At 40.4% G+C, this 27,283-nt stretch overlaps 2 protein-coding genes across 2 annotated transcripts; both read right to left on the bottom strand.

Annotated features, from left to right (window-relative positions):
• Positions 1–10: 10 nt before the first annotated feature.
• dhrs11a (dehydrogenase/reductase 11a) lies at positions 11–16,784 on the bottom strand. The gene is made up of 7 exons (XM_085469663.1): positions 16,375–16,784; positions 3,688–3,897; positions 2,824–2,918; positions 2,196–2,325; positions 1,211–1,303; positions 1,057–1,122; positions 11–975 (listed from the first exon to the last, which is right to left on the bottom strand). Exons 1-7 carry the CDS (start codon positions 16,504–16,506, stop codon positions 934–936), a joined length of 768 nt encoding a protein of 255 aa, XP_085325789.1. The 5' UTR covers positions 16,507–16,784; the 3' UTR covers positions 11–933.
• A 242-nt stretch (positions 16,785–17,026) lies between these two features.
• Positions 17,027–26,293, bottom strand: ggnbp2 (gametogenetin binding protein 2). Its single transcript, XM_085469661.1, has 14 exons — positions 26,178–26,293; positions 25,250–25,357; positions 24,964–25,044; positions 24,580–24,833; positions 24,247–24,345; positions 20,849–20,962; positions 20,507–20,716; positions 20,238–20,412; positions 19,963–20,151; positions 19,746–19,878; positions 19,508–19,633; positions 19,285–19,430; positions 18,971–19,183; positions 17,027–17,794 (listed from the first exon to the last, which is right to left on the bottom strand). The coding sequence occupies exons 2-14, from the start codon at positions 25,340–25,342 to the stop codon at positions 17,591–17,593; spliced, it is 2,037 nt and encodes a 678-aa protein (XP_085325787.1). The 5' UTR covers positions 25,343–25,357; positions 26,178–26,293; the 3' UTR covers positions 17,027–17,590.
• Between the last annotated feature and the right edge of the window lie 990 nt (positions 26,294–27,283).

Below are 27,283 nucleotides of genomic sequence, written 5' to 3'. Positions count from 1 at the left end.
ACATAACTACTTATGGGCGACTTTTTATTTATTCATTTAATGAGAAAGTTCCAACAGAAGGGTACATGGTTCTAGTAATACACGTGCACAGAGTTAGTTTCCTCCACTACAGAATTTTCCAGTGTGTCCTTCTTGTAACTCCTCAGAAATGAATACAAAGTGCAGAACATCTGAAGTTAAACAGGCAAAAAAGGGAGATGCCCCTATGCTTCACATACAAAGGGTTTCTCTCCTTATGAATGGAATATGCTGAATATGAATGTGTTTGGAATGAATGTGTTAAATATGTTTGTGAAAACATAAAGGTAGTAAGGGTGGCAGGATGCACAGACTGCTTATGGTTACTGTCGGTATGACTTACTTAGCCTTGTCTAGCTTTTAGTTAATGTGAGCCCACATCTATCTCTAATCAAAAGTTAAAATATTTATTAGAAAAATGAAATGGAAAAAAACTTGTCTCTTATAAACAGCAATTACCAATTTTCAATTTCATTTCAAAAAGATATGTCATATAAACTACAAAAAAAACAAACAAATGGAAAAAGAAATAAAATCGTGCAATCAATGGCATACGCTTCCCTCTGAAGTGATGGCCAAGCAGATGACCACACAACACAGCAGCAACTCTCTCTATTTGTTCCTATTGTAGTCTGGATTTGGCTCAGTTCAGCCCTGAGCCCAACAATTCACACATGCCACTTTGCTGCACTCAGTAGTATTTTTGTAGTGTTTTCCAAAGTCCATGCCCTTCATTTTGTTGCACAGCTTCCATAAGCCTTCTGCCTTTGTTGACCACCGCCCCTGCAGACCTGACACAGCTGTAGTTGATTTTTTAATACCATCCCACCCCCCACAATCTTTGCACAGCAGAGGCTGCTAAGGAGTCACCGTGGTGCTGTCTGTCTGCTCCTCCTGCAGCTCACTCTTCTGCTGCTATGACACCTGCTCCACTGGCCTCATCTGCACATCTCCGATCTGAAGATAGAAAACACTCAGGAATCAGCTACCACTCAACTACAAGTCAGTACTGTAACAGTCCCAGACAGACAGAAATACCTGGACGTGAGGAGGGGCACTGAGGACAAATGTGACTGCACTGGCTATGTCTTCTGCTTTCAAACACTGCAAAGCAGAGGGAAAAGGTTTTATTAGCACAACAGCAGATCGATAATTTCACATTTGTTGACTTCAGTGATGTGCACAGCCTTACTTTCATACTCTCGTACACTGAAGCTGCCTTTTCTGGATCGCTGTTGTGGTGTCGGAAGGCAAACTCCGTCTCCACTATTCCAGGAGATATACACTGCAGGGCAGGAAAATGAATGACAAATGTGCTCTTTACATACAGGGTCATGGTGTCTACAAATATGAAGACGTCAAAATGAAAACTTTTAAAGATACCACATATACAATAAATACGACTCTTTATAATTAAACACACGTGTGTGAGTTAAAAATGAACAGCAGGGTCAAATCAAGTATCTGATTGAACTTCAAAACATGCTTTCAAACGCATTTTATAGAAGTGAAGACAAAACAAAATTATGATTGTTACACCTTCAACATACTGTGCAGTTTATTTTTACAAGCATTTCCAGGCATTTGTGACTGGAATCGTCCCGATTTTGCAGACTAACGAGAAAGTGGGCTAGCGAGCCCATCATCATCGTCATCCTCAGTGTTTCCATGGGAGTACATTTAACAGCGAGCGATCGTAGCTCAGGAGTTGGCAGTTTGTCTTGTAATCGGAAGGTTGCCGGTTTGAGCCCCGGCTTAGCCAGTCTCGGTCATTGTGTCCTTGGGCAAGACACTTCACCTACCGCCAACTGGTGATGGCCAGAGGGGCCGATGGTGTGATATGGCAGCCTCGCTTCTGTCAGTCTGCCCCAAGGCCGCTGTGGCTACAACTGTAGCTTGCCTCCACCAGTGTGTGAATGAATAGGGGAAGAGGGTCTCGAAAAGCGCTATATAAATGCAATCCATTATTATTAACAAACATTGCAGACTCATCCAAACTGAATTCAACACAGTATCAGATTTTTTAAAGGCTTTTTAGGCTTAACACTCCCACTTTATGCTGGACTACGTCTGTGTTGTCTGCTCGGAGTCCTCTTCACACTGTTGGATTTTATGTGATCCCATGTTTCACTAAGCTAAAGACAAACCTTTGCACTATAATGCAACGACTAACTCACTGTGGCTCTGATGTGGGTGTTTGCCTCTCGAAGCTCTTGCCGTATTCCCTCAGTCAGAGCAGTCACAGCATATTTAGTGGCACAGTAGAAGTGCTCATCGGCACTTGGCACCACTCGGTGCCCACCCATACTGTAGAAAATGAGAAAGACGAGAAAGATATATGAGCCGGTAATTGCTTTTTGTAGCTCAACGCTGATTCAACACCAAGTAGCCAATCCTCTGAATTTCCTGTGGTGTTCTTTTAAATGACTTAACCAGTGCATTATTAGATTTCAAACTCTGTATCACTTAATATCGGATATCTCTATAGCCTTAAAACACTCACAGAGCTATAGCTCTAAACAACATTTGTGTCAACGTTTAAATTCCCATTTTTAATTAAGGCAATTCTAAGAAAACCTATATTGATAAAAATAAATGCTAATATAACAAATCTATAAACAGTTTTCAGTTCAACATGTGGGTGTTCTTTGCATTGCTCTACATCCAAAATGTGCCAGATGGGGCTTAAAATTGGCTTTACTTAATGCCTGCAGGATTAAAATCACCCAGAACAAACTGGCTGAGGTATTTTCACATTAATCTATAGCTTTGTTCCTAGAATTGTATGTTCCTTGTATAGCTTACCTATTAATATTGATAATGTGGCCATCATCCACATTCCTCTCCTTCATTGATTTGTACGCCTCACGGGTGCAGATGGACAAGGCTAAGACATTCACCTGCAGCAGAGGTGAACACAGCACATTTCTTTAACTTTAAAATAACCTACAGTATGCATGTATTCACACATCGGTGTATGAACCATTCAGCTACAACTTAAAAAAAGAAAAGAAAAAAAAAAAGACAGAAAATGAGAATCATTTGTGAGATTTGCTTGTACTTTATTGTAAAGAATTTCCAATGATGAAAGCTGTTCACTGGGTCAGTGTGTTAAACCATCTGAACCCTGCTGCTCCTGTCCAGCTTGTAGCCTCCAAACTGCTTCCGTAGTGACATTGAGAGAGAGCAGGTTACCATGAGTGTGCAAGCAAGATAGGGGGAGGTGACCAAACAAGGTCAGTGTGCAGATTAAATACAGGCTAAAAATACACTGCTGTACACGTTCAAGTGGGCTGCCATGACAACAGATGAGCAAGAGCCAGAAATGCTGGACTCTGGAGACAGAGATTTGGGTGCAGGGGGGTCTCCAGTGGTCAAGAGCTCAATGAATCAAAAGTCTCAACAAGAGACATAGTGCTGGCTTTCATTAGCAGGCCTCTGCTGTGCCAGAGTCTCTCCCCAGAGCCAATGAAGCGGCCTTTGTGAGGGGAGGGAGCAGTGTGTATGTGTGCTTTTACTCACTGAACAACACAAAAACAAGACTTGGACTCATAGTGAGCAACCTCCTCCTTCTGCTTCACTGTTTAATAGTAGTAATCAATATCACATAAGAGGAAGCTCTAACCTTCCCTTTTTTGCGTTAATATTATTGTCAGCGATCCAACTCACATCGATCATGTTCCTCCAGCCCTCTGTCCTGCCACTGAGCAAAGGCTCATTGTGGGCCAGTCCAGCATTGTTGATGCATACGTCAACGCCCTTGTGCAGTGTCTTGATTGCTGAGAACATGGACAAGATCTCCTCTTCATTGGACAGGTCACATTTGTAAGGGATCAGCGTGCCGCTGTAGCCCGCACTCTGACATTCTGCTGCCAGCTTCTGAAAAAGATAAATCACACCCAGTTTGACTGCACTGATATATTTGTTAAAGAATAATCACTACAAAATGTCAAGTGCTGTTAATGACCAACTGATTAACTTTCAAGACCACGATTAAGATTACATCAAACAACCCACCCACTCAGGAGAGCGTGGAGAACACACAGCACAGCACCAAAAAACTAGATAGTCTGTCAGTCAAACCACCCAATGATTCCCCCACTCAATTATAAAAAGCATATTAACCGAAATTCCGCATTTGACCAAAATCATAACCATGACCCCTCATAAGAAGACGCCAGCTTTGCACTGATACGGACAGGCTGAGCTCGCTACAGGTCGAGCAGGCTGCACTCTAACCAGGTCAGCTGGCCGTCCACCACTATCGGCGTACGATACAAACTGACACAGATCCCCCTGCTAGGCACAGCTGTGCCAGTCACCTGATGCCTTGCTCTGGGTGCCAGTAAGACAGAGGCAGCAGGGGTGTGGGGGGCAGGTGGAACACCAAAATGATGCACAGCACTATAATGTCAAGGATAAAATGTTTCAAACTGCACTGGTGTTAGAATTTGTCATAGACTGCATATAAACGACAAACACTGCGAGTCACCTCACAGAAGCCAGGAATTACCATATTTGAACAAGAGGGTGGAGTGCCAAGTTATTAACCAACGCTAGCTGGCTTGGTTAGAAAGATACCTTGATAAACTGTTACAGGTTTATCATACAGGTATAGTAGGTATCTACTAATAAGTGCTAAATGACATACACTATAATACAGACTGGAAACCTGTCCAGGGTGTACTCTTTCTCTAACCATCCTAGCTAGCTTGGTTAGCAATTGTAGTATCCATGACAGGAACTCACTGATGTGAACAATCAACAGTAAATGTTGGTTTTGGTCTCAATCCCACATAAGAAAACAAAAAGGGATTATTTACAGGTAAGTCCCTTTGTACTGCTGGCCAGGCATACAAGAAGCAATCCATCATAGCCTTGGCAGAGATGCCAACTTGTGCACCAGAGAAAAGATAAGAGACCCAAAATGCCAAGCGGCCACACAACATGTTGAGAGAGTGATGATTTATTCAAACGCTCCCGACACTCAGAAGAGAGTTTACCTGCCCAAAACACATCATTAGCCAATAAAGACCTAATCACACTTCCGTGTCCCTCCCTTCCCCTGCAAATGAACCCCATTTTACAAGCAGAGCATGTTGTAAAGATAAAACACACATCTTCTCATAGTTCAAAGTTCACAAAACCTTATGTGATCAAACGTGTCACAGAAATGACACGTGATGAGCTGTTGTTACGTTAGGCACCTACATCAGGGCACAGCAGGATGTAGTAAGAATATAAATGATTAAAAACAGCAGAACAGAGCTGGCTGTCACTCACCAAACGTAGCACATACTGTTTTATCTACAATGTCTATATGACTATATTGTGGCACCTGATCTACAGTACAGTCTGAACATGATTCCTCTGCAGCCACCCCTTTAGAGAACTTGTTAAAGCCTGTTTTTATAATCAGGACGATATTGGATTGAGGAATCATTTTGATGTTTTTCTCTAAAATGTATAATAGAGAGAATGCCCCCCATCTTACATGTCGCAGCGTGCAGATTTCCCTGCTCGTCCTTTAAGCCGTTTAACTTGGATTATCCAGAAAGAAGGCATTACCCAAACAAAGCTGTTAAAATGCTAAACCGCTGAAAACACTACAAGCAACTCTTTTGCTCGTGCTGTAGACAGGTGAACCGCTCCCTTTATGCACATTACCTGTGGTAAGCTGTGAAGTGCGGTCTGTTTCACTACAATAAGTCAATTATCTGAGCTGCCTTTAGACCAGCCCTCTTTACTTCACACTTGCCTGAGTCCGTTTAGAGACTGGCCCTCAGGCACGAATGAGCAGGCAGAGAGCCTGCTGGAGAGGCTCTGTGGAGTTTAACGTAAAGGGGAAGCAGGGCCAGTCTTTTGTTAGAGAGGGGGAATTAGTTGTGTTACTGTGGCTGAAGCGGGAGCAGCAGAACAAACCGGGTGTGATCTCGGTCCAACGACAGGAAGTCTCAGGCTGTGAATCTCTGTGTGTTTGTGTATGTAGGTGTGTTCTGGCACCAGATGCACCACTGTAGTTAGTACCAGACCTCATAAAGGCCACAGCAATAGAGCATGCTGTCCTGCAGATAAGCAGCCAGGTCTGAAAACACAACAGCAGCATAGTTGGAAAATCCAAGATTCATTCATCACCATCCAAACTAAACCAATGAAATATGTTTTGGCGTATTGTGAAACAGAACTTTAACCTCCTAGGACCTGGCGTCCACATATGTGGACATCACATTTTGGGTTATTTAGACTAAAATACTCAATTTTGCTCTACATGGGCCTGATATCCACTTACGAGGACATTATACTGCCACTGTTCTATCAGAATTTGAAACGAATAGCCTCATATGTGGCTCTTATTTTTCTTAAAAACAAAAATAAGGTAAAAAAGAAAAAATCTGGTAATTCTTTGTTTTTACATTCATTGGGCCCCAATATGCCCAAATATAAAGAGAAATTAAAAATGCATGTTGTGGAAGAGTTCAGGTCTTAGGAGGTTAAAGATACAGGCTAGAAAAGCCCTAAGACAATGACAACTAGCAGTGATGTTAAATAGCAAAACACAGTGTCCCCCAGGACACCTTGCCCCCAAGGTGTCCTGGGGGACACCTTGGATGGATGGTATGTTTCTTTGGACAAGATTGACAAAATGTAAACGCTTTTACAAGAGATCTACCAACCAACTGGTCAGGGACTGACTTAGCTGGTCAATCTCATAGATGTTTAATTGTGAGTGTATGTTTCAGGCATGCACAACATATACACACACAGCAGCACAGGCAAATAATCACTTGCACGGTCACAGCCATGCACCAACTTGTTGTTAGTGTGGAAGCTCTTCACTTGAGTGAAGACACCAGGTTTGGGAAAGTAAACCGTAGGGGGACCACCACAAAAACGTTTGTAATAACAAATCTAATCCGATACCTAAATCATCTTCACCAAGCTGAACATGGACATCAGAGCCAGCCACAAGCCAGCAGCCTTGGTATGAGGAAAGAAGTCTCGGTATGAGACTTTTTTGTAATTGGGTTTATATGAAAATATCAATTTGCAGAGAAGAAAAGTAGAAAAGTAAACTGGACATAAAAAAAAGAATCTTTACCAGCCTGTCATGCTTTGGGGAAATCTAAGTCAGCCAAGAAAATTGCTGTTGAGACTAGACTGTCTTGTAAAAGCCTATCAAATAGTAGTAAAGTAACTGATAACACAGGAGGTGAATGAAATTCAAACAACAAAATATGATATAACAGACTATTAGAGTAATGTATTTACAAAGTGCCCTGCAGCAGTCTCATGTACATGTAATAGTCACATTCGTGGCCTGTACGCCCTGCAGGAGGCTGGTCGTCAAAGCAAGGAAGGGCCATCATTGTTCCACACCACGTTTATCAATCACTCACTCACTCATGTGGAACTGGTGTAAAACACACCAGCAAAGCAGCTTAGAAGAGATAAAAATAAAGATGCCAATGTGCTGAAGGCAGAGAAGCTATAAGTGGTGAGCCAGATCAATAGCACAAGGCAGCAGCCATGAGCTGAGAGAGCTGAAAAATTAGATTAGTCTCAGGCTGACTCAGTTCTCTTGTAAAAAAAAAAAAAGGAAAAAAAGGGAGGGACTGTGTTATAGGGCACTGTGGCTCATCTGGTAGGTGGCTAAAAAAAAAACTAAATCAAAAGATGTAATGCAGCCATAATTCAGTCAGTGATCCCTCCCCTCTTCATCCTTCCTGTCCAGTCTTTTAAGTACCTGGGTGACACACAAAACAATTTAGCCTGTCACGATGCATTTTCATCCTCATTACAGGGGCTGTTGTCCAGTGATTACAAAAAGTGTTCAGGAGGAGGGAGGGAGAGCGTGTTGGCAGGCAGAAAGTGAAACAGAAGGAGGGAGAAAGAGAAAATGCATCCTGAAGCAGGCTGCATAAAGCTTTATCAAAACACACTCAGTTTTCAGTATGCTTTACAGGAAGGCAGAAGAATACAAGCACAAGATGGCAAGTGCAAGCTTCAATGAAAAGTCAGGGCAATCACAAAACAGAGAACCAAAATAACATTTGGATATGTTAAAAAATAATTTAAAAAAACTTGTAGCCACAGATCGGGCTAAGACACTTGAGTTTGCTAAGCTGTGTCATTCACTCTACAGCTCAACTATCATTCTGTGACATGAAAATGCACTCAAGTGTCATTCACAGTTTGACTGCGGGGTCAAGGGTGAAAGTAAGCTGTATAATAGGATTGCAGTAGGGTAGGAAGGACGGTTGTGCAATTATCTTGTGTTCATGCTGCCACTAAAAGGTCTAAAGGTTGAACAGAGTGGTTTTATAGTGCTTTTCTCATGGAACACTCTAATCAAGACAAGGAGATACGGAAAATAATTACAGCCTTTCTTAGTAAGTCACCAACACGCTGGGGAGTTCCCAGCAACGAGGGATCAAGAAGAAGGCGAAAATGCCTCCCAGCGCTTTGACAAAAATGTCACAGTGGGCACACAGTGTGCACACTGACTTTGATTTCAAACACACTAGCATGCAAATCTAAAATCAATGATTACGTGTGCATGACCAGGTATATGTAACTGGCTCCAAAGAAATGCTTTTAGAACTCTGACATGCTAAAGGTGCTGCAGGCAGCCAGGTGTTGTGTAACAAACTGGTGCAACCAGTGTGGTTACATTTTACTTTGGAAAAACCAAGTGATAATGCCCAAGTGAAGGTAGACGCATGTCTTTTAGCCTCTGAAAACAGTTTGATGGGGAAACTTTTCAACTATGTGTCAATAACAAATAACTACAAAATCCAGCCTTTATTCTTACGTTCACAAGGTCATCATATGATTTTTAAAAAATGGCTCTCCAGTTCTGTTTGTAGTTGAAACATGCTGAGGGGGTGAAGCTTCCATGCATCACATTGGTTTAACAGCTCATGTGATGGGTTGTTTGTGCACCTGATTGTGGCTGTCGTTACGGCAACTTTGCGCTCACTGCCACCCTGATGCTGGCTATGAACCACATCACTACGCATGCACCCTGATGCTGGCTATGAACCACATCACTACGCATGCAAAGTTTGTTGATGACCTGAGTCCGGAGGAGACAACAAAAAACAAAACACCCCCCCCCCCCCCCACACACACACACACACACACACACACACACACACACACTGGAGAGTTGATCCAACACGAAAACTTTCAAAGTGGGCCAGCCTGGCCTATTTAACATGTGAGTCTAGAGTAGCCATAAAACGTCTCCAATATCAGACAAACACCCAATTACAAATCCAGTTTGGCTGCTGATGAAGTGAGAACAATCCAATTTGCATTCCTTCACCCCACCCCCACCCCACAGCCTCAAAAAAAGGCTGGAACTTGGTGAACTCGTCGCTGATTTGGAGTACATAGCACCATAAAACTCCTCTATTCAAAGATCCTGACCTGCTGCTACAGTGTTCAAGACATTTCAGTCCTTCTGCACTTCACGTTTTGCCGCACACAATTTCACATATCATACATGCAAAAAGGAAGAAAACTGGATTCCAGCAAGTCTTTGACAGTACAGAACAGGATAGGACAGGAAGAGCTCCACCTATCACAGCAGGAAACCCGGGGAGAGAATGTCAGTGCCATTAAACTTCACACCTGGAAGGATGATAAGCACAGACAGGACAGCACAGCGGTGGTGCAGGGAGAAAGGCCCGTAGGGGTCACTGAGCTGCCTCAATCTATCAGACTTCTAACTTCTTCATATCCAACTAATGGTGAAGCAATTAAGACCATTTAGAGCTTTCAAAAATCTATACAGAGCAGTGAAAAGAAGGTTGCTTTTAATTAAAAAATGCAGGAATACTGCTTGTGTTTCAGTAATGCTTTAATAATGTATTAGAGTTATAAATGTATCTTGCTTTCCTCTCACAGAGCCTGCCAGTATGCAATAAGTGAAAATTAAGTTTCAAACAAATGATTACTTCTGACTACAGTAAGAGAGTAGAAATTGAATTTGTATCAGTGTCAGAAATCTGCATCTACATGCAGTTTGGACTGCTGCTTTCCTATTTGAGAAAATGCTCTTATTTTTTGTGCCTATGTCAATGTTGCTCCTCTCAGGAGGGATAGGGGCTGGGGACTGAATCCATGGAAACACAGTTTATTAATTAGGTATACGTCTCTGTCAGCTCACAGCTCAAGTGGAAAGCGTGCAGTCAGTGGAAAGGCTTTCTGCATGGGTAAGACAAAAGCAAGCCGAAGGAGCTGTGAGGTAACCTGATGAGCTCAAGAGAAATTTGATATGAGGGGGGAAAAAAGGATATGTGGAAGGAGAGATAGCAGCAAATATATTAGTACTATACTGCTACAAATGGGAGCTTTGGAGAAAATGTTTAAACAGCTATTTAACTATGTGGTTTGTTCTAAAAGAAAGAAAGAATTTGTACTAAAACAGGGCCAAAATGCAAAGTGAGGCAGAAGATTTTAGACAAATAGGTAAAGCTGTTTGACCTGACCCACTTCAAATCCTTTCTGCAGTAAAATCTATTCACTGTGAAACAACAGCACAGTTTGCTCAGACACGACCTAGAGGAGGTGGTCAAGACAGCTTCAGATTTGCAGACAGAGACGTAGATTGCTTTATTACTGTGCCACCTCAGCTTTAGAAGCATGACTGAGCACCTTTTACCTCCTTCAGAATAAGCATGATGCTGAAGCAGGTCAGCCAGTGCCTGAAATTAAACTTCAGGCTCACCCGCCAAGAGCTTTGAGTTTTAAATTAGGATTTACTCACGCACGTAAAAGATGCCCGTGCCAGAGGCTACTGTGTGCAACAAGCGGTGAGTCAGACGTCTGTTTGTTATTAGCCCATTGAATAAAGTGAGCTGGATCACAGGGACGAAGTCTTAAAAAATGAATAAAAAGCACTTTATTCAAGGGCTATTATCTCCACTGACAGTCTCGATGAGGAAATACACATAATCTGCCTTTCGTATTTCATATTCTCAGTATTCTAATCCCAGAATGTTTTCTTTTGCTGAGCTGATTTTTTTTTTTTCATCTTAGATTATCTCCTTTGGGCATACTTTAGGCAGAATCCCTGTGGCATCTATTGCAAACAAAACCCTCCATCAGTCTGTTCAGCACTAGAAGCCGCAAATGATGTTTGCTAAATTTATCTGATCTAAAACTGCAGCTGCCAAAGCTTTGATTTTTGACATGCGCTTCACTTGTCCAACGCTTCAAAAGCAGGCTGGATGTCTGGGTTTGATTTAATCTGCTTCAAATGGACCTGTGTACAGACAAATATATATTTCTATATATAAATAAAGAATTCAATTCAACTCAATTCATTTATATAGTGCAAAATCACAGCAACAGTCGCTACAAGGCAGTTTATATTGCAAGTTAAAGACTAATATAATACAGAGGAAACCTATAATCAAAGAACCCCTTATAAGCAAGCATTTGGTGACAGTGGCAAGGAAAAGCTCCCTTTTAACAGGAAAAAACCTCAGACAGAACCAGGCCCAGGAAGGGGCAGCCATCTGCCATGACTGCTTGGGAGTGAGGGGAGGGAGATGGGCCACAAGTTACAAGAGTCAGTATTTTAATGACAACTAATGATTAAATGCAAATTAGGTAAGTGAAGAAAAAACACTTGCCTCATGGGAAGGCCTACTGTCGCATAACTAAGGGAAGATTCAGGGTCCCCTGATTCAGTGCTAAATATATGCTTTGTCAAAAAGGAAAACTTTAAGGGTAGACAGGACAGGATTTTTTTTTAGCGAGGGTGTCTGTCTCCTGAATCCAAACTGGGAGCTGGTTCCACAGAAGAGGGGCTTAAATCTGAAGGCTCTGTCTCCCATTCCACTTTTTTAATAGGACAGGAAACACAAGTAAGCTAGCAGTCTGAGAGACCAGACAAATGTTCTTTCTGGAATTAGTGTGGATTAAGACCAATGACTATGTAAGAGGCAGACATTACTATCATGAAGTCATTTACTGGTTTCTAGGATTGCATTCTGGGCACACTATGGGTCCGTAAGTAGACTGATTTATGAGAAAATTGGATGCCAAGTGAAAAGTTTTTGGTTAAGAAGTCACGTTAACAGTGTATGGGGAAACAGACACAGACACGGTTACCTGGTAATTAGTGTTAATTAACAGACAAATCTATCACAAACATTTTACCCACTGAGATTAAAACAGAGACTTCTGAGACTGACTTTACTACAATTACCACACAGCAAGTCACATCACTTTCATATACTTGCAGCTAGCATGCTCCAAAAGTTACCAAAACATTTAACTTACAAAACTAAGTTTAACTAATAAATATAAAGTCACCTAATAAAATAAAACTCTGTATAGTAGAGTATCTTGATGCATACTCAATTTGTCTAGGTAAAGAAATCCGACAAATTTGATTCTGTACTTCTGGATGTTGTTTTCAGTGGGAGAAACATTATTGAAAACACAACATCCACATGGACAGAATCAACTTTCTGTGATCGGCACACTATCATATTCAGATTTTCCATGACTGTTTCTTCACGTTGTGATGAATAGCAACCACGTTCATTCTCTTATGAATGTGTGTTTATTACTGCCTCCTAATATACCGTGTAAGCAGAAACAACATGCATATACGAGCTGTGCAGGCCTGAGTGACTCAGAGGTCTTAAGATGAACAAATCAGCAAGTGTGCTCTTCTTCTTTGGTGTCAGATCTTAGGCCAAACTAAACCATTCTAAAACAATTCTGCTTGGTTGTGCCCCTCCTTACCCCCTTCTTTTACGCTACTATGATGCAGTGCCTGCATGATGTGTGCATCGTGCTTTTCTTGGCATACGTTAAGATTGCAAGAACGCCATTTCTAAATGTTTAGCATCTTCAAAAAACACATGGACACGTTTTACAAGAGCCTTCTTCCAACAAAATAAAAGCTTCTCCCACTGGTCTTACAAGATTTCAAAGGAATAAATGAGAAGCCGTGTTTCCTCTACTTGGATGCTGTCTCCATTCCTGCACAAAGCCCATGGTGACCACATGTCTCCCTCCAGCTTGCAGCTCCCCTACTGCCTACACTATAGTTTCACAGACAACAAACCAATAGTGCTGCCACTACTCTCCACTCCACTTTCTCAGAGTTTTCTTTACCCAGAAAACAAAAAAATCTTCTCACTTTACTCATTGTTTTAGCTCATCTAACACGAGGGATAACGCAGCTGTTAAAAACACTAACTACAGCAACATTATTTCCCAGAGTAAAAGGAATAAAAAACTGAAGTGACTTCAAGAACAATTGCTTTGTGATACATTGCATTTCCCACTAGCAGCATACCAGCTCTACAGCAAGAGCCCAGTTTACACAGCAGGGAGAGTACAATACTGTCTTTGTCCTGCAACTCACACACACACTCTAAAGTCTTGTACGAGTGATGGTTCTGCCTTAATCTGACAGAAACCTTTCATTCTTCACACCCTCATAAACACAACTATTAGCTGAAGCTTGTATCTATGTACTATAAAATCACAAAAAAGTGCTTCAATGCTTGGTCACTTAGTGGACAAACCAATGAGTGCCTACTACCTGACCCCCTCAGAATCAGCTGATATTTTTGTGCAATAACTGCAGTTTAAAAAAAAGTAACTTAAAAGCAATGCAAATCAATTTAGGGGGGGGGGGGGGGGGGGGTTTGCCTATCCCAGCCACCATAGGGCGAGAGGCAGTGTACACCCTGGACAGGTCTCTGGGCTGTCAAAGGGTTAACACAAAGAGAAAGACAACCATTCACAATCACACCTATGGGCAATTTGGAGTCACAAACACAAACAATGAAAAAAGACCGAAAACACCAACTTGTCTCCTTGTAATTCACGCTTTCACAACAACACGGCATTTGGAGTTCCTAATACCCATGTTGCGACAATAATCCTGTAAAGGTTAGTGAAATGCAAACTGTTAATGCAAACTGTGGAGATGCAGAAACTGCTGGTTATTTAAAAAAAGGCACATTCTTATCTCTTATCTCTTTGTTTAAAGGAACTCAATCATTGTTATCAATCCCAGCACCAGCTCTTAAATGACATCCAATCATTATTCAGTTGCTCGTGTTTGCATGCAGCTCGTGCTCACACCATGTGTGAGCTAGCATTAGCATAAAACAGCAATGAGAAACACATAACACTGTCATATATCACTATAACACATGATTTCATGTACTGTATGCTGTATAAAGAGACCAGCAATTAAGTATAATTATGACAACCTGATTCATGTTGGATAGCTAAGATCTACACCGGGCAAGCTAGCATTAGCCAGCACATTGAGAGCTCAACCTTGGATGTGATTGCAAAAAACAAACAAGTTCCAGTGATGCTGACTGTAGCTTTCACCCTGATGGCTAAAATGCCACTTGGTTGTTTATGTACTAAAGTGGAGAAATTACTTGATATTCAACGTAGCAGCTAGCTGGCTAACCTAAACTTGCAAAAAATACTACCTAAGCCCGCATCGGTACCGGTTTAAGTTGTTCTTACATGTTTGAACCTTGGTTGTGCTGGAAGCATCAGTTAAATTGATGGTTAACATCAGTGATTAATAACATTTTGACGCTGGGAGCAGAAGACAAGCACTGAGTTACTGATGAGTGAGCGCAACTGTCACATCTTTAAGTTTTCACTGAAACTTTAAACCAAGTTCTTCACAATGTGCTGTTAGAAGCTACCGAGAAGGCCAGAAATGTTCTCATCTTTGAAAGTTGCATTAAAAGTCATTCAGTTTAATTCATTTTCATCAATGGATGAAAGGAATGTTGCATAGGAATATTTAATTTAATGGAATTGACTGATGTTAAAGCATGAGAAGGAAAGAAAATGTTAAGAATCCAAATACTGACATACTTAAAGGATACATACAGTACAACACCTTTTATATACACATATGACAGAGTTAAGAAATACAACACATTGGCTGTCTCAAAGGTGGCGATGTGTGAATGCAGTAGGCGTTCTGCAACACAGCACTGGAATCTCTGGGCTGACAAGATGTGAAGCTTAATAATTGGCCAACAGGTTAAGCAGGGTGCACCGCCTTACAGTTAAGCAAGAGTTAGTGGGACAGGGCCTATAACACCTACCTCTGGGGAAGCGTGGGTGTTACTCCAGTACTATAAAGAGTTTCTGCCTGTTCCTCTGTCAACCACTGAAATATTTTTTGAATCAAATCCACAGTTCAAAGAGTTAATGTCAGTTCAAACATAATCACTCACAACACTAATTACATTCAGTTATGAGAGGGGGACTTAAATAGTAACTGGATGAGTCTTTTACTATCATAGTGGGGTTTATGTAAGCCCTCTGTGATACCAGTAATTAAGCAAAATGTGTGTGCATCCAGACGGACCAAAACAAAAGTTTCAGTGGAACTTCTCCAGAATTTATTTTTTAATAACATTGTCATTTTCCATGCGTTTTGATTATTATATTGTTTAACATAATCTAATGAGCTAAATTAAAATGAACTAAACAAGTATAGATAATACTTGCACACACATTTTACAACAACTTGAGGGGTGTAAAGCTGGTGGTTTATATGTTTTGATTTACTTGTTATTCATGTTTGACTGAAAAATGCTTATTACATTAGGCTTATTACACTGTTATCTATGTAATCTATGTAAAATTAACGTTTAATAACATTTGGGACTTTGAATGTATCAGGCGGTTAATAAGATTGTAAAAATCTATTTCTGGCTATGTAAGAAGAAAATATGGGTCATTTGTTTGTTTGTTTTTGAATCCGTGCTTTTCTTGCTGTGGGCTCTGTCCCACACAATAGTCAGTTAACTAGTATATCTTACTTAAATGCAATAAAGCTTCTGACTGACGTCGCTGGGGAAGATTAACCAAGAGAAAGGGAAACGAATAATAGAAAACGTAATGAATTAGGGGTGTGGCTGGCTATGTGGTGGGTGGGGGTGCAGGTACAGGAGCATCACTGCCTTCTGATTTAATGGGTGGTACTTTCTCTGAGTGGAAGTCCAAAGTACAACAATGTCCCAGCAGTAATATGGAAAATTGGCAACATTAGCTAGTCGGAATTTAGCTATTATTTACACCTCTTACGACCGTTTGACCTTTTTAATTTGAATTTCGGCACAATCTGTTATAAAACCGTGTGTTTAAATTGACCAAATAAATAATATCGATTTAACTGGCTGTGATACTGGGGCTAAAGGTTTTTAGCTGAAATTGATGTTAGCTAGCTGTAGCTACTTTGTTGTTGCTTTAAACAGAGCTAGCTTCTCCTTTGAGTCGAACAGACTTGTTTCACAACATTAATTGATATTTTTCATTAAAATCACCCACCTCTATTTTGTCGACATTCCTGGCACAACCAACAACCCTCATGCCTTGCTGGACCAGTGCCCGGGCTACAGCGGCTCCGATTCCCACCGAGGCGCCGGTCACCAGGGCCACTCTGCCTTTCCACCGCTCCATCTCTCCACCGGCACTGTAGCTACACAAAACAGCCGCCCCTATGCTGCACCTCTACCTGCTTAGTTCAAGCTCCTACAGCTGGGACTGCAGCTATTATGTGCGATAGGTTCAAAATTAAGGCTGTAGTAGGTTCGGGCTCTTGTATCAGTCTGAAGCATCCAGGACAGCAGTAACCACTGCGCGTAAACCCGAATCCACGCGCTCCTCTGGCCGAAATATGAAAAGTCCAGGCGTGAGTAAATGTTTGGTTCACATCACCTCCCACTTTCTTTTTCAGCCCTGGGGCCTTTACTTTTTTTTTCCCCCCTTGTGGTTAAATGCCGCCCTCCGCCGGGCATTACGAGAACAACAACAAAGGTATGTTGCTTTCATGCATTTCCTGCAAATCAAAGTTTTTACTTTAATTTTTTAACTCTCACGCGGTTTGGGTAACCATGCGAGAAAAAACCAAATAAAAAAAATAAAAAAATTAAAAAAAAAAAAAACAAAAAAAAAAAAAAACCACACCATACAAAATGTATACTGCATATTAATAAATAATCTTTATTTAGTAAAGTCTGCACATTGCGCTTTGATATCACACCCAAATCATTTTTAAAAATGGATGTTTATTCTCTGTAAAATTTCATATTTAGAATTTCTGTACACATTTAAAGGTACAACTTTTATCACTACACTAAAGTGTCACCAAAGAGAAACAAAGTAGAAAAAAAGAAAGAATAACCCCCAACAAAACCCAAACATAAAACAAGATTCCTAAACTTTATCCCTACCATCACAGCTTGCAAAGCTTGATTATTGATTCCACTGTGCTTACCCCGATTTCCCCCAGAGAAGACCAACAAATAGCTAGGCTTGGTCAAAGAGAGCTACAGGTAAGAAGTGTCCAAGAAATGAGACGTGTGTTGGTGTGCAAAAGAGAGAAAAAGAGATGACAAAGAGAAGATAAGAATCACATTTACTATAAAGGAGAAGTGACTGAACAAGACACAAAAGGTACTCCAAGAAATCTTTCTAACAATGTTGCAGCAGTGGTCGTGAGTGTTTTTTTCCCCTCCCCCAGTAGGGAGATTTATTAGTGCAGTTAGTTGACACTAGTTGTGGCAAACCACTTTCCACAGACCGGCTTACTCCGCTCAGTGGCACGGCAGTAGTTTGTGAATTTCTCTTTCAGGAGCTGTCGGTACTGGTGGCGGTTGTTGTAGAAAGACTGGTTTCTTTCTAGAAACGCCTGAATTTCATCCTGCGTGAGACAATTCTCTTCGTCGGAAGTCACTTCTGAGTCATCCTGTTTTAAGAACACGAGCAGAATAGAGAACGTGAGAGCCAGAACAGAGACGTAACCTTCTGAATTTCTGTAGGCAGACTACAAGTAAAGATGTTTTTTGTAACCAAAAGAGCTAATCAAGAGCTGAGAAACGTACAAAGCATTTTAACTGGGTGCTTGAAGATGCATCTCACCGTCATTTAAGATGTAAGTAAGTGAACTTATTTTTCTTAGTTAATCATATCCGTCAGATAAATTTGCAAGACATTGATAGTGAGCCACATACAAAGCTGTAATGCTGTGAATGCTATAATTACATGAGTGGTACTGCAAGTGTTTGATATACAAGTATAAGCCACTATTTTGAGGAAAAAGTATGTTCTGTAGATGCAACTTTTACATCCTGGTGACTTGTGGAAATTAAAGTTATGCATCTCTTGCAGGAGCTTAAAAATAAATGCCTGAATAACTATGTGGGGCTGCTGCAGACATAGTGGCCAAGTGGTAAGATGTGCTTCAAGAAGGACTGTGTCCAGAAATATTGTATTAATTCTAATTTTAAAAACCTGATATGTAGCTTAATGCAGAAAACAAGCCAGCTTCCCAGCCAGTTTTTAAGGTAGGTGTGCTGAGGTTTAACTGGGCCATGCTTGAATCCTTTATATTCATACTGATAATCATTTATTGTGCCAGTATTCCGTTTTAAACTTATGGAAATATACCTGAAATCAGTGTGAAATCACATCAATCATGTGTGACGATTTTGTCAGGCAGCAATAAATCCAGATACAAGCTTGCTGGCTGAAGCTCATCTGAAATACAGGCTGCCTATAATCTTTGTAGGAATATAAAGTGTCTAGGCTCATCTTCTTGACAGTCTCCTCACTCACAACACTCATAATAAAGCTGCAGTTCATGTTAGTGTTGCAAACTTTGCATCTGCACCTAGGAGATCATTCATCAGAGGCTCTATGTAGATTGGAGTGAGTAGAGCAGCAGCAGTCAGAGTTTGTGAACTGGGTGAGAGAGATTGTGCTGCTCTGAGCAACTGTAGCATAGCAGTTGTGTATAATTTATTCACACCATACTATCTGACTGTACGTTTTTACCATCCAGTCTCCAAAGCTCAAAAAGGTATTGGGGACATTCCTGGGTAGTAGTTACTACATCTCTACAGTTAACATATTTCTCACTTACCAGAAGTTCTACAAGACTTATATTTGCCATTGCAGGCCTCATGTGAAGGCTGAGGTTTTTCTGATGTACAGTCCACGGTAACCGTAGAGCAATACTGGCAAATGTATCGCCACATAAGGTGGAAAAGATTTCTTTGGTTCGACATGTGTGCGTTGAAGGCGGACTGTGGCCTGTTGTGTTCCCATCTGGCATGAAACCTTCACCCTTATGAGCCTGTGAAAATGTGCATCATGTTAGTGGGTAAACAGTGCTAAAGATTTTGCATACAGCATATAAAAACAATAAAAACAAAACTGTGTACTTTCTCGCCTTACCTCATTGCTACAGAACCCCTTGCCCTTCCTTTTTTTCTTTTTACTCTTGCACTGTGCATTTTCCTCAGAGTGTGGCCAGCAATCAACACAGCTGTCCATTCCATCCTCCTTGTCTTCAGCACAGTGATGAAGGTTTGGGTCATCTCCTTCAGAAGATAAAGAACCGTGAGGCAAAAATATGAACAATATCCTAAATTGAATCTTTGTTCTTCTCAAAACAGACCTGCTTCATCGTGGTTGCAGATTCCCTCGGAGCAGGCGATGTCAGAGCCTTCTCGCGATCCCGTTTCGCTGCCTTCCATACTTGAGGAGTAGCCGCAGTCACTTCCATTGCTGTGTGCTGACAAATCTGGAAAAATGGATGAGAACATTTGTTTTCCAGCTTTAAGCTAAGACCCGTGTTACTTATCCAAAACCCTCCTTAAAAATACAGGACTAATGTCTGTGTACATTTGTTTTACCTTGTTTGGTGTTGTCTGGGCAACGACAGGAAGTGCTCCTATTGGTGGCGACGGTCTCATCACAGCCGGCTTCATCCTCCTCATCGTGGCTACCACAGACCTTGCAACTGCTCTCCACAGACTCAAGAGAACCCTGGGAGTGAGGCAAAGAGAGATGTAGTTGCAGAACAACAAAGATAAATAAAAAAGGAAAGCCAGATTATTAGATCATGATTACCTCATCAAGATTCTTCTCCTTGTCCTCTCCCTCCTGTTCAGATGTATCAAATCCGCACTTGTTTTTGCGTCGATTTTTTCGCTTTTGCCTCTTTTTCTCCTGCTTCAGCTCTTTGGCTCTCTCCTCCTCAGACAGCTCCTCGACAAACTGCTCCAAACGGCTGATGCCCTGCATCTTCTCCACTGCCATCTATGCATGTAGTGAAAGGGACATTACCTTGGAGTTGCAACAGCCACAGTGCATTTATCATCTGATAAACACGTAGCCATATGTACCTCAAAACCTTTACGTAGTGCATCAATTCCCAAATGGAACAATATCTGCCAGGTCTGCTCCTCGGCTCGGAGTTTCTGCCAGATCCTGTGGAGCCGCTCATAGAGATGAATACCCAGACAGGTCAGGACTTCCTCTTGTGCAATGTCAATGGTTTTTGCATGTCTCTCTCTGCGTCTTAAGGAAAAAGTTAATAAATAACAATCAACTGAAATCAGAAATTATCAAAAGGTAGAAAATTACTCAAAATGAAAATTTGAGCCCGACTTACTCGTATCCTCCTGAGAACTCGGGCTCTGCCCTGCCAAGGAGATGAGCGATAAAGTCGGTTTCACAGCAGACGTGGATGTGCCGTTCATGGGGGCAACAGCACAGTCCCTCATACAGCGCAGCACAGTACCCCTTCTCTTTATTGCAGTCCACCTCCCCAACCAAGATGTTATATGCCCTCAGCACTTTATTTTTACAGTCTGTGCAAAACCTGAGGACAAAAAAAAAAAAAAAAAAAAAAAAAAAAAAAAAAAAAAAAAAAAAGGAACACACCATTAGTTTCCTTTTAACAACTAAAAAAAAGAACATTTTACAAATAAAAGTTAAGATAGGTAAAGATTACCTGTGTTTATGCAAGTATGTCTCCAGCGTCTCAAGAAGACAGGCACTGTCAATCAGTACCACCTCATCTCTGCACTCCTGAGACATCAGCTCCCACACATCCATCCAGCTTCCCCTGTAACATACAATTATTACACCAATGTCATTCCAGTGAACAGTTATCAGCTTCTAAACCTGCAGAAACTGATTTTTTGGAAACAGTGGAGATAAAGTCTATCCAATACTGACATGTCATTTTAAATAACACGTTATAACACTTTGGATATTTACACAGACAGCAGACACAGACGTGTTATCATTATCATCATTAGGAGTCATCTGAGGCCAGTTATTTTACCTCTCTTTAGTGAGCTTTGTAAAAGGGAAATCTCTAGCTCTTTAGCTTCTAAATGCTCTTCTATGTTGATTTCTATTGCCAGTATACATATTATGAAAAATGCTATACTGCTGTGAATATCAAGCAGAGGGGCTTACAGACTGACATGCTAATACCTTGATTCACACAACAGCATTATTATCAGCTTTAGAGGGATTGGCATAAGTTAGCCTGTTTTGCTTTCAACAACTTACTGACCAAACGCAACGACCACCTTCAAGCTCTTCAATGCCAACACAACACAACTGAATGAAAGATATGGGTGTAACCAGGAGTTTCAAACACTTTGATCAACAAGACTGGGTGTAAATGTCTTAAATGCATGACTGTGGTAGAGCATGGCTTACAGGCATATTTTTTTCCTAGCAGAGCACAACTGACACAACACTGAATATTTGTCTACCGCAAATATATCAATAATGCCACTCGTTTGTTTATATACTTTTTCTTCTTCGAAAGAACATGTTAGTTTTATTTAGAAAAAGCGTCATGCAGCATGTCCAGAATAGCAGCTCTGACTCTGTTTCACTACTTGCAGCACAAGTAGCACAGTAACATGAAGTGTTGCTAACTAGTTTGCTGGTAAAGAACACTGAACTCATCAGTTTCCTTTTTCAGCAGAGCCACAACATATGCAATGGTATATGCAATGTATATACACTTATACTGTCACGTAGGGCTGCTCGATTATGGCAAAAATGATAATCACGATTATTTTCACTGAAATTGAGATCTCGATTATTTGACGATATTTATTTAACCCTTTAAGACCTACCATAGAACCAAGTCCGCCAGAGCTTATATTATATTTTTACATGCTGTAGTGCCATTTTTGGGAGCATTTCAAGTTGCTATACATCAATACAACTGTTATAGCCCATATTTTAATAATATGTATGCATTAAGTCAGTAATTAGTAATTAATTACATTAGTAATTACATTAATTGCAAAAAAGTGCAATAAACTACAAAAAAAATTGAAAATCGTTTTTTTTTTTTTTACATATATTTCTACTTGGGGAAATTTAAGAGGCTTATTCCTCAAAACTTTAAATACAAAAAAGTTGCAAAAAATAGTTTACAACAACAGGAAATTTATTTTGAGTGTCTTCATAGTTTTATTTTGGAGATACAGCAATTTTTATATACTGCAGGAAAAACAAAAAACAATCCTATGATGCAAATTTGCAAAGAAAACAGCATGTGCATCAAAATAAACTATTTCCAGCTGTGCAATTCGAGTTCTAAGCATCCCAGAAACTATTCAGAAAAGTCAAACATGACTTATAAAAAACACCAGTATAGGCTTTTAAGGCCTACAAGTAAAAAACTACATTTTCCGCGAAAATGACGTCACTTCCGGTGTCTGTCAGGAAATGGCGGACATTTGATAGTTCGTGTTGACATCTTTTTCAATGTGGGAAGTGTTATGAACAGCTGATCGGATCGGCAAAGTGTGTTTCTGGAATATTATGTTTTTGTTCCTGCAAACGCTTTTTATGCAATTTTTGCAAAGCTATATGTGGAAGGAAACCGTGGCCGAGGACAAGCTGATGGCATCAGATGTAAGTACAACTCCTCCGGTTTCATATGCAAAACAAATTATTGTGCTAGCTTATGCGGTTCCGGTTCTACAGGGATTTAAAGGGTTAACAATAACAATGTATTGAATAATGACTTTAAAAAAATAATATAAAATAGTGTGCAAATACTGATAACAGTGCAAATGTTTGCAATATAAAAAATTAATGAAAAATGTAAACATTATGTTTAGTGAACTTTGCAGTGTTGCTCTGTGGTGCAGCTACGACACCGTAGCAAAGTTTACACACTATGTCTACTTCGGGTTCGCGGAGTCAGACGTGGATCACGTCTGACTCCGCGAACCCATAATGTTTCCACACCACTGAAGTTTTTTTTTTTTTTTTTTTACCTCTCTTTTCAACCAACAGCAGTCACTCTCCTCTCCAAATAACTTCGGCTTAGCTTTCCGAGCTTTCCTCGGGTCCTCTTAATTGTTGTGATGCTGTTCGAAATGCAGAGAGGTGCGCTCGATTTGCCACACGGAGCAGCGCGAGAGTAAAGCACGAGGGGGGGCTAATAATCGGCTCAGTCATTTTTAATGATCGTTGAAAGCCCAGATCGTAATCGTGATTAAAATTCGATTAATTGAGCAGCCTTACTGTCACGCAAAGGTTTAGGGTTACTAATGAAACCTGAACAGCAACGTAGTTTAGAGTGTGAATATGGACATTTTTTTCATTTGCACAAAAGAACGAGATAAATGGTAAAGTGGAAAACTGCATCCAGGACAGAAACAACCACATTATGCTGCTAACAAAACTTCGGTTCTTTTGCAAGCATCTGCACAGACTGCATGCTAAAGCTAAGCTAGTAACTGCATTATTTTCAAGAAAAGTGTTGTGTGTAATATGTGGAATGGTGGCTTGAGTCTGCAGAGGCCTGCAGAGGCAAACATGTGAAAATGTGCATCATGCTAGTGGGTAAACAGTGCTGAAGATTTTTCATACAGCATATAAAAAGCAAAACAAAATTGTGTACTTTCGCGCCTCATCTCATTGCTACAGAACCCTCTCATTTTACCTCTTGCACTGTGCAACTCCAACACTGATCACAATAAACAGCGTGAAGACCTCAACAAACATGTACAAACATTTGACCCACAGCATTCAATTAATTCGCATGAGTGTTGCTGCTTGGTGGTTACTCTCAAAACGGAGCCAAAGAGAACCCAATGAGAATCAATAGGAGAATTGATAAGAAAGAAATCAATAACGGATATCGATAATTGAATTGGAATTGCTAAATTCTTATCAAATCCCATTCCTAATGTGTACACAGGCCATTTTCAACAAGTTTACCTGAATACCTGATCATGTAAACACAGATGAAAACCGTGTTTTGTCTTCTGTCACAATTCTCTTAATTCTTTCATTTTGTGAAAAACAACATCTGAAAGAACATGTTAATGAGCACAAGATAAAAGTAGGAGCATTACTCACCCCAGAGGTTTCGGCTTGTGTGTGTCTAAGGAGTGTAACTGGCAGCGTTTGTTCTTTTTACTTTTCGGAATAGCGTCAATCACGTCATTCAATTTTGCCCTGTTAAAAAAAATTTGAATAAAAAAAAAAAAATGTAAAAATTATAACGACTTTAAATAAAACAGTGTAAGTACACTACTATCATCTCTGACACTAAACTGGTAGAGTGGCAGTAGCTACTGTCACTGCTTGTTAGAAACCTGAAAGCCTTGCGTGTACATATAAGAGTTAAAAATTTATATTGATTAGCACTCTGACCTGTAATAAAGCACTGTATTTTTCTCTCCAGCTTACCCATGGACATAGAAGAGCGTGTAGAGTTTCTTCACATCTGCCAAACATGTCTTGGTGACAGAGAGCATGCCTGTGGGTTTCACAGTGAGGGGCTCCAGGGCTGGGTTCCCCGATTCCACTAGATGTGAGAAGAGACGCTCCACACTTCGTCTGCAGCCCACGCATGGAACCAGCTGAGCTAGTGCACTGTACACCTCTCTTGATGCCACCATCAGAGCAATATTCAAGTCCTGCTGGTTCAACTTGGAGTGATACTGTGAGCCAAAGAATCACCACTGTTAGCAAATAACAGAGGGCAAGCTACCTCTTTTAAGCTAAGCTTGTGTAGGTAATAGGATTTTTTTTTTTTTTAATTTTAGAAGAAAGGAGTAGAACAAAACTCACCTCAGAAAACTGTTTCAAGTGTGAAGTGTTTATTTCGTGACTATCAACATCCATTACACTGTCAGAAAACTCCATTACCATCTGATGAGAGACACGAGGTAACTGTAAGGCTTAACTGTATTCCTGTGTTACATTTTAATGTATATCAAATGAGCATAATCACAGGCAAAACTGTCTCTTTGCTTTGACACTTTAACGGTACAGCAGTCACATGCTAGCTTCATTAACATTTCTTTTTTTTTTTTACTGTGGCTATACCAAAAGACAAAACAAACAGCTTTCTCACCGTGAGTGTTTCATCGATATACAGGGGGATCTGTCTTGCCAGAAATGGGTATTCCTCTTCCCCCTCCCTGCAGATTGCTACTAGGCGTGCCATGACTTCCAGTTCTACCTGCAGATTACACACAGCAAACCCCCTGATCAATTTGAACACAGGCTACAACGAGCTAATGCTAATCTGGTGCAGGTTACTACCGGCCAACAACACGATCAAGCGATCTGACAAATCACCAGGTGCAAAGGGTGCTAATTATCAGCCATTTGCTGAATTTAACTACATGTGTAATGGTGCAAATGCAGATATAGAAACTTGGATACAGATTTGTACCGACCCTAGATTTATCCTGCTAAGTTAGCAAAACAACCTGGTAAACGAGAGCTTCAACAGATGACGAGAGCTGAATTGCGTTTAATGTCGTTATATTCATTTGCACAAGTTTGGACCAAAATAATTCCAGTCATTAAGACGTGTTTATTAGCGCTGGCATTTTTATCGCTGAGCAGGATAAACCAGTAACCGGCGAGTAGCAAGTTATCATTAGCATGTTGGCTAATTTCATTTCCCAAAGCGCTTTTAGAAAGTGAGGAAGCCAGTCGGCGTATTCAGGACGCGATGTTCTCCTCATAACGGAGTGTATGACAGCTTAACACATACTTTATATGTTACAGTGTTGCTTTAGTTTCCCTACGCCCTGTCGATGCGAGTAAACTTGGTTAACTTATCCGTTTGCTGATCGTCAGCGTCGCGAATTCTACAAAGCTAACATTAGCAAGCTTGAATACGGCTAATATAAAGTTCAGCTGGGTGACTGGCTACTTAGCGTCCGACACTTTCGTCCGTTTTTTTTTTTTTACCAACACTTACACGATTGATTTTTATTATCTTGGCAGATAAAGGCGCACGACTACAACTAACTATTGATTTTACTTACCCTCTCCTGAAAGACTCCTTAAAGAAATAAACAACTGCGACAGTGAGAGAAGCTGCTACGGTGGCGGAATCTTCATTACTGATTTCACCTTTGCCCTGCTCACGTAGGCGCTGACGTCTTAAAGCGTGCGGCCTACAGAGGGCGCTATGTTGGCAGGAAAAAGCCGATTCACGTTCACATTGTAAGTGTAGATTGAAACAAATCATAATCTTAGTGTATCATAGAGTATAGTATATCATATTATAGTTCGTGGCAATTCAGACATAAAACTAAACTTAAATAAATTCATTCATTGTAATTTACTGGATTCTTTAGAATAAACTGTTTCATGTTTCTAGAGCCGATGATAATGCTCATACGTTTGTGAGGATGGTGGTGGGAATAGACTGGTGATAATGCACAAAGTGCATAATTTTAAAATGATTAAACAAAGCGTAGATTTTATTGTCATATTTCGTTGTATAAACTAGAATAACCACTGAGATTTGAGTAGAACATTACTGTGAGAAAAAGAAACAGGTGCTTAATAGCTGCATGTTACATTGAGGGTTAGGCTATAATTTTAGCTCATTTTAACAGTCAGATTTGACAGTGAAACAATTGTGATGGAGTTGAGCTTTATTCAAGGGGCCAAATAAAAATATTTAATGAAACAATTGGGAAATGCAAGCATTTTTTCTTCACAATCCCCTTCTTGTAGGGTCTGAGAAAATAACTGGTCAAATCAATATAGTGACAAATTATTAGTTTAATAATTTATCAGGAGTCCTTTGGAAGTTGCAAATTATGGACATAATTCAAAGATGTTTGCCATGGCCTTACTGTCTGCATGTGCATCTTTATTTTACAGATTGTGATCAATGTCATATTCCAAGCCTTCATGACACTTTTTTTCTTCCCATCATTCTACTACATTTTGATCTTAGTTTTATGTGTCTAAACAATGCAATTTCTTCATTTAATTGTCCATTATTTTCTATTTAACCCTTCTATTTTGTGCCTGATCAATAGTTTGCATCTTGTGTTGAAGTCCATTTTCTCTCATTAAGTATTTTCTTTATGATAGACTTGGATAATGATGATGAGTGGTTTCATGTTGTACAGGG

This window comes from Copadichromis virginalis, linkage group LG10, assembly GCF_057382275.1.
Source record: "Copadichromis virginalis isolate Kocher_CV1m ecotype Utaka linkage group LG10, C_Virginalis_male_GT1.1, whole genome shotgun sequence".
Classification (NCBI taxonomy): Eukaryota; Metazoa; Chordata; class Actinopteri; order Cichliformes; family Cichlidae; genus Copadichromis; species Copadichromis virginalis.
This window is presented reverse-complemented; position numbering and strand designations above follow the sequence as displayed.